Source organism: Sapajus apella, unplaced genomic scaffold (genome assembly GCF_009761245.1).
Source record: "Sapajus apella isolate SASKATOON/1434 unplaced genomic scaffold, GSC_monkey_1.0 scaffold103, whole genome shotgun sequence".
Taxonomy (NCBI): domain Eukaryota; kingdom Metazoa; phylum Chordata; class Mammalia; order Primates; family Cebidae; genus Sapajus; species Sapajus apella.
The window spans coordinates 5,452,169-5,459,666 of NW_022437043.1; the positions used below are offsets into that span (position 1 = coordinate 5,452,169).

Below are 7,498 nucleotides of genomic sequence, written 5' to 3' on the forward strand. Positions count from 1 at the left end.
GTATGGTAAAAATAATACATGATAGTGCACTACTGCATCTCTTTTGAATTCCCTGTTCAGTGACCACAGGTCGGTACCTTGAAATCTAACAAGAAGATTGTACCTAAGCCACGGAAATTGGCAAATGCTAGAAACCAGTCTCCCTTCCCCCCGCCACCACCCCTGCTCCAGCCAGTGGTTAACCATTTACCAGCACACCACTGAGGGCATTTAGAGCCTAGTACACGGTAAACGCTATGATAAACGTTTTCATTATATTTCCGTTTGTCCACTGGGTCAGGATGTATAGTCTTTTTTTGTGTCTGGGTTGTAATTTAAAATGTTTGAAGATGACAAAATTACGAAGGGTCAGAGAGTGGCTTAGCTACACCTATTTAACCTCCAAGTAATGCTGTGAAGTCTGTACTATTGACTATCCCCATTTTCCAGACAGGGAAACTGAAGTTCTAAAGCGGTAAAACTCAGCCAGCGCCATCCACTAGCTGTAGTGCGATCTGAAATTGCAGCAGAGCAGCCTCCGGGCGCTAGTCACTTCAAGAACACATTTTCCTTACTGTCACGTTTATGCCCCCAGCGGTAATTTAGCTTCCCGGCACGCGAAAAATGAATGGGCGCCATCGTGCGCGTGGCATCTTGGGAAATGTAGTTTACAGGCTAAATGACAAGCAAGGTCCAAGAAGGGAGGGGCGGGGAAGCAAAGGATCTTGTCCTCGGAATAAAAAGAACAAAGAATCGCTGACAGCTTGCGCGTCGCGGCGCTGCAGCCACGCAGCGCGTGGATTTAGCCGCTTTGGACGTGCCCGTTGCATGCCGGGAAATGCAGTTCGCGAGCCCCAGTTACGTCGACACCAGACGACGGGACTCACGTTGTACGTTGAGATCAGGTCCCGCACGCCGGAGCCTGGGCGATCCACGATGCCGAGTTTGCCACGCTGCCACAGCCCATAGGCTTGCCCACCGGACATTCGGGTGGACTAGGAGCACAAACTGGAGCCCTACGACTTGTCGCCCGTTTGCGCTCTCGCGGAGGCACAGGCTGGTCGAGGACCACCCTGATCCAAAAACTAAGGTGGGACCCGGGGTGCGGAGGGCGGGGATGCGGGCGGAGGCTGCTGAGGCAGGCCTGCACTGTCCCACCGGTGGGGGAAGGAGGGAGGTCCGGCGGCTGGCACCTGGTGAGTTCTAGACCCAAGGTTTGTCTGCAGAAAGGGACCGGTAGGCGGGATGGGTTCAAGGTGGGGACATGGGATGCAGCGGTCAGAGCTGCCTGGAGGGGGACCTGGTGGTCCCGATGGAGCTGTGGTCTTTGAGGTATTGACAAGGAGGGACGGGGAGTGTGGTCAGAAGGCTGTTTAATGGGAGGCTGAGTGGAGCGCAAGTGTCGGGTGTTACTGAGGAATCAATGGGGGCGAATAAGAGTATTTTAGTCAAAGTGTTCATTGATTGATTAATGAGAGAGTGGCAGAGTAAGCAACTAGAATACAATGAGTGGTGGATGGGAAAGTGATCCCCGATGGATTGATGGAGGTATGATATTCAACAGGTTAATGGAAAGTGATGGGGCATAGTAATGGCAAGAATGATGGTGAGGCTGTGGGGGGAATCAGCAGATGGAGGTCATGAACAAGGGGCCGTGGTGAAAGAAGAGATCATGAGAGGCTGATGGTGTTGTAGTCAGAGTCAGTAGTTGGGCTATGGTGGCATGACCATCGAGGAATTAATGGGGACAGAATGAGCAAAGGGAGATAGTAAACTAGGGTTTTGAGGGGATTTAACTTTTGTGGATACATAGTAGGTGAATAGTAAACTGTTGGAGTGTCATCATCCAGTGATGGATCCATGGAGAGTGGGGTGGACAGTGAGGGGAAAATGGGGAACTGACGAATGATCATCAGGGAGTAATGTGTTTGTTAATAAAAGGGTTACAGGGCAGAGGACTAGTGCTGTGATCTATGAAGGGTATATTGGAGAAAACTAAGTTAATGGGGGCTGATAAATCAGTGATTGAGTGCTCAATGGGGAGCTAATAGCCATGATTCTCCAGGCATTAATAGAAGTTCATAAGGATGTAGTAATAATGGGACCGTTTAAGAGATTAATGGGGAATGGGGTAGAATGAGAGAGATATAGGGAGTGGGAGGTACAATGAGGTTGTATTAGGATAATGGTGCAAAGCAAGGGATTAATGGGAGGCTAATAGGACTATATGAATCTAGGGACAATGGGGACAACTGGGGAGACAGGCAGTGAGATGTTAATGGGCATGACATGGGCAGAGAAGGGTTGACAGTGACTGTTACAGGGTTTAATGTGTGGAGTGTGGGTGACAGTGATGGGAGGTGGACAGGTTCACAAGTGGGCCATCTATGGGATGAATGCTGGGTTTATGGGATCTTTTGTGGGAACTGTGGGGTAAGTGATGAGGGCAGAGGGTCTGCATGATAAGCAATGGAGCCTTCAGTGATAGGGTCCTTCGGGCCCTACAAGGTCAGTGGGGTCAGTGCCAGGGCTTCGGTCAGCCCATCTTCTGTGTGAGCTGTCATGTGGGTCAGATGAGCCCAGTTCAGTTTGTGTGGTTCTCTCCGCCCTATAGAGGTAGGTGATCGCCCAGTCATCTGGTTACTGATACTGGGAGGCACCAGCTGACTGTCCACAGGTCCTTGGGCAACTGGTGTATGAAATGGGACGGACGTCGAAGGACAAGCGGGACGTCTACTACCGCCTGGCCAAGGAGAATGGCTGGCGTGCCCGCAGCGCCTTCAAACTGCTACAACTGGACAAGGAATTCCATCTCTTTCAAGGTCCCTGACTGGCGGGCAGGTCACTGGGTGGTGAGGTGGGCACAGGAGATAGACAAGTTGGCTGGGTCTGCAGAGCTCCCTATGGTAGGTGGGCTGGCTCAGAGGGTCTCTGGGGCAGGGAGACAGGCAGGAAAATAGGCAGAATACCGGAGAGGAGTTGGACACCTGGGTAGTGGAGAGATGTGGGTGCTCCCCAGGGGAGAGGGGTGAACTTTGCAGGGATCTCCAGGTTGGAGAAGTGGGTGCAGCTGACCAGGATACTTTCACTATGTGTGCCCAGGCGTGACACGGGCAGTTGACTTGTGCGCAGCCCCGGGCAGCTGGAGCCAAGTGCTGAGCCAGAAGATTGGGTAAGTGTGGGGGTCCCAGATGGGAGACCCAGGAGGGCCGGCTAGGTGGGAGGGGCCAGGGAGTATAACTAGGCTGACATGGGTTGTGTTGTCCACAGAGGCCAAGGGTCCGGCCACGTGGTGGCTGTGGACCTGCAGGCTATGGCTCCACTACCAGGTGTAGTACAGATCCAGGGCGACATCACTCAGGTAAGAGCATGGCTGAGGGTGCTGGGGTATATCCTGGGTGAAGGCCTTTACCTGGGGTCTATGTAGAGTCAAAGAGAAACAGAGAGAGAAACAGAACGAGAGAGTAACCATGGAGAAACAGCCAGCAGGTCATCACTGCAGAGACACAGCAGAAAATGATGGTGCTGGGTCCCCAGAGATGGAGCCCAGTCTTAGACAGGCAAAGCCTGGGAATTTGGCTAACCCAGGGTCTGTGGGCCAGGACCATGGGCAGGTGGGATCTGAGGGCAGCAGTGGAGGGCCATGGGACCACTCATCCTCCCTCTCTCCATAGCTGTCCACTGCCAAGGAGATCATCCAGCACTTCAAGGGCTGCCCTGCGGACCTAGTGGTGTGTGATGGGGCTCCTGATGGTAAATAGCAACAGAAAGTGGGAGGCCAGGCGGGGTCCCTGTGTGTGTCCTTCTCTGGATTTCCCACCTTGGTTGACTTCACCTCTTCAATGACTCCCTGCTTCTCCCTTCTGCTGTCAGCTTTCTCCCACATCCAGCAACTTCTCCCTACCTTTGCTCCTGCTCTCTCTCTGCCTCTCTCTTCCTCCCACTCGCACCCCACCCTTTTGAGTTTCATGTCCATTGCCTACCTTTCCCTGCTCTCATCTCTCTGCAACTGTCCAATTCTGTTGCACTGTTCATTCATTTTCAGCCAGCCATCCGTTCAACATACATTTACTGAGCACCTGTTGTGTCGGGAAAACATTCATGAATAAAATTCCATTAATCTTTAACCTCATAGAGCTGATGTTCTAGTGGGAGCAAATGGGAAAGTAAATAAATGACTGAGCTTTGTACCATTAAAAGGGGATAGGGCCAGGTATGGTGGCTTACACCCGTAATTCCAGTGCTTTGTGAGGATGAGATGAGAAGAACTCTTCAGGCTAGGAGTTTGAGACCAGCCTGGGCAACATAGCAAGACCCTGGCTTCAAAAATTAGCTGGGCATAGTGGTGCATGCCCATAGTCCCAGCTACTCGGGAGGCTGAGGCAGGAGGATCAGTTGAGCCCACGAAGTCAAGGTTACAGTACGCTATGATCGCACCACTACAACTCCAGCCTAGGCAACAGAGACCCCGTCTCTAAAAAAAGGCGGTGGGAGTTAGATACTGTAGGGAAATCATTGAGCAGGAGGAAGGCAAGAGTACCTGTTGGAATTTTAAATGAAGTGGATGGGGAAGGCCTCACTGACTTAACAGCAGAGACTAAAGGAGGTGGAGAAGTAAGCTATGGTTATGTCTGGAGGAAGAGCAATCCAGGCAGAATTCCAGCCCATGCAAAGGCCCTGAGGCAGGAGGGTGTTTCGTATGTATGAGTGAAGGCAAGGAGATCACTGTGGTTGGAACAGAGTGAGGGAGAGAGTGGTAAGAGGTGACATCAGAGAGGTGACAGGGGACAGGTCCTCTTGGGCCTCATGGGCCATGGCGAGGATGTTGGCGTTTTCACCGAGATGACAGCTTGGAGAAAACCATGAAAGGGTTGCGAGCAGAAGAGGACCGTGCTAGGCTTGGATTGCTGTGAGCTGTGTGAGGGCCAAGGGCAGAAGCAGGGGCTCCAGGGTGGAGTAGTCCAAGCAAGTGAGAATGGTGGGGCAGTGGTGGAGAGGAGAAGAATGTCAAGTCAGATCTTTTGAAAGTAGATGTGTTGATGGCTTGAATGTGGGTGTGAGGAAAGGATGCGGGGAGGAGCATCAGAGATGACTAAGGTTTGGGACCTGAATAACTAGAAGGCTCAGATGAGATGGGGGGGTGGTGGTGGGAGGCGCAGGTTTGGGAAGGAAGGTCAGGAATTTGGTTGCGGATGTATTAGAGATGTGGAATATGATTTGTGAATCGAGTTCAGAGGAGCAGTCTGGGCTAGAGGTGGAAATGCTAATGATGCTTGTACGTGATGTTGTTTTAGAATTCAAATGAGTTATAAGGTTAGGAGCTCAGAATATGTATTCAGTTGGCAGATAGTAATTTGCATCCAGAACCTTAGCAGTAAGAGAACCTGGAAAATGTTTTTAGTTTCTGATCTGTGTGGTACAAGAAGCTGCACAGAGCCGGATGGGCCCCCCTAACACTGTTCCTCTTGCCACAGTAACCGGTCTCCATGATGTTGACGAGTATATGCAGGCGCAGCTCCTCCTAGCTGTGAGTAACCCTGGCCACCCCTGACCCACTGGCCCTCTCCTGGCTGTCTCCACCTCAGCCTCAGTTGTCTGTCCTGCCCACAGGCTTTGAACATTGCTACACATGTCCTGAAGCCAGGGGGCTGCTTTGTGGCCAAGGTAAGTCTCAAGGAAGCTGGTGGAGTAGAGAGAGGTTGCTGAGGGCCACCCTCACCCGCTATCTTTGCCTTCCCACCCTGCAGATATTCCGAGGCCGGGATGTGACGCTCCTCTATAGCCAGCTGCGGGTCTTCTTCTCCAGCGTGCTGTGCGCCAAGCCCAGGAGCAGCCGGAACTCCAGCATCGGTCAGTAGGGTGGAGGGGCCAGGCAGGCAGGGGGGCATCTCCGGGATACTGCCTGCACGAGAAGGAAGTGGAAGTCACACCTCACTCTGTATTCCTCCGGCAGAGGCCTTCGCTGTCTGTCAGGGCTATGACCCTCCCGAGGGCTTCATGCCGGACCTGAGCAAACCCCTGCTGGACCACTCTTACGGTGAGAGCTGGAGAGCACGGGCCACCCCCAGGGGACTCTGCCCCACCTTATGCAATCTAGGTCCCACGAGGGTCCACAGCCTCACCCACTGGTGGAGGCTCTATTCCCCCCATGGGAATTTTTTTCCCAAGGAGATCCTCAGCCCCATTTTCTGGTAGAAATTCTACCCTTTATGGGTATTTTGTCCCACGAGGAGCTGCAGCCCAGGCAGTCCTGTAATGGTGACTCTTGGGCCTGGTGAAAGTTCCATCCCAGGAGGATCCTGAGCCCTGCCCCAGTAGAGTCTCCACCTGCCTAAGGACACTGTCTCCTAGGAAGATCTCAGTCATACCCCCAGGTGGAAGCCTCCTCCATGTGAAACTTTTGTCCCTTCAGCCTCTAGTGGGAAGAGATAGAGAGCCTGCCCCTGGGATGACATTTGAGTGAGGGAGACATCATCCAGGCACATATAATCCAATGTCAGGTGGACATAAGTGCAGTGAAAAAGAGCAGGGCACCGATGTTTTAGAAGGGGTGATTACGGAGGGCCTCCCCGAGGAGGTGATCCAAACCAAATGAAGGATTTATGGTGGGGTGGGAAGAGAGTAGCTGGTGGATCTGCAGGGAAGGCCTGGCACCCATGCCGCTGCCTGTGTCATGACTGGCCCCAGGCGTCCTGACCTTGTTCTCAGTTGTCTCCCCCTGTTCCTAAGACTCAGATTTCAACCAGCTGGATGGTCCCACTCGCATCATTGTGCCTTTTGTGACCTGTGGGGACCTGAGCTCCTATGACTCGGACCGCAGTTACCCACTGGACGTGAGTGCCCGACCAACAGTAGGTGGGTGGGAGGAAGGGCTGTCCTAGGTTCCCAGGTCCTAACTGTCTCCCTACCCCTCTGTCCCTGCAGCTAGAGGACGGCTCAGAGTACAAGTATACTCCACCTACACAGCCCCCCATCTCACCACCATACCAGGAGGCCTGCACGTTGAAGAAGAAGGGGCAGCTGGCCAAGGAGATCCGCCCCCAGGACTGCCCCAGCAGCAGAGTGGACACATTTCCCCAGTCCCTGGCCGCCCCTCAGTGCCACACCCTGCTGGCCCCTGAGGTCTGGAAATGTGACTCTGAGCCTACATTGACCCCTTCCCCATTTGCCTCTCTCTGACCCAAACCTCATGGTTTCTGGGGCCAAAATTCTCTTTCCTGCCTCCCAATAGCTATAAAAAATTGGTAAAACCAAGCATAATGAATGGAAAAGTTTCACCAAACATGTGAGTCACTTTTCTTTTTCTTGGGTAGATGGAAGACAATGAAATGAGTAGTTCACCTTAACCTATTACGGTAAGTTTGCCTTGTTATCTAAGGGTTTGAGTAAGGGCCACTTTTATGAAAAACCTCAGTAAAATTTCACCTTTGAAATTTTTATGTCAACTGATAAGATTTTAATCAACAAGCCGTTTTCTAAATATCTGTTGTTATATCCTAGGAACTGCTTTGAGCATTTT

General features: G+C 52.3%; 1 protein-coding gene across 5 annotated transcripts; it reads left to right on the forward strand.

The window, feature by feature from the left end:
- Positions 1-578: 578 nt before the first annotated feature.
- FTSJ1 (FtsJ RNA 2'-O-methyltransferase 1) lies at positions 579-7,263 on the forward strand. 5 transcript variants are annotated; one of them, XM_032258587.1, is made up of 11 exons: positions 579-1,069; positions 2,594-2,801; positions 3,082-3,151; positions 3,250-3,340; positions 3,654-3,732; positions 5,454-5,506; positions 5,590-5,643; positions 5,727-5,829; positions 5,933-6,016; positions 6,709-6,812; positions 6,904-7,263. In XM_032258587.1, exons 2-11 carry the CDS (start codon positions 2,681-2,683, stop codon positions 7,156-7,158), a joined length of 1,014 nt encoding a protein of 337 aa, XP_032114478.1. In that variant the 5' UTR covers positions 579-1,069; positions 2,594-2,680; the 3' UTR covers positions 7,159-7,263. The 5 variants fall into 5 exon arrangements, with proteins under 5 accessions (XP_032114478.1, XP_032114480.1, XP_032114476.1 ...); XM_032258589.1 differs by having other exon boundaries at positions 6,715-6,812; XM_032258585.1 differs by having other exon boundaries at positions 732-1,069; positions 2,657-2,801.
- The last annotated feature ends 235 nt before the right edge of the window (positions 7,264-7,498 follow it).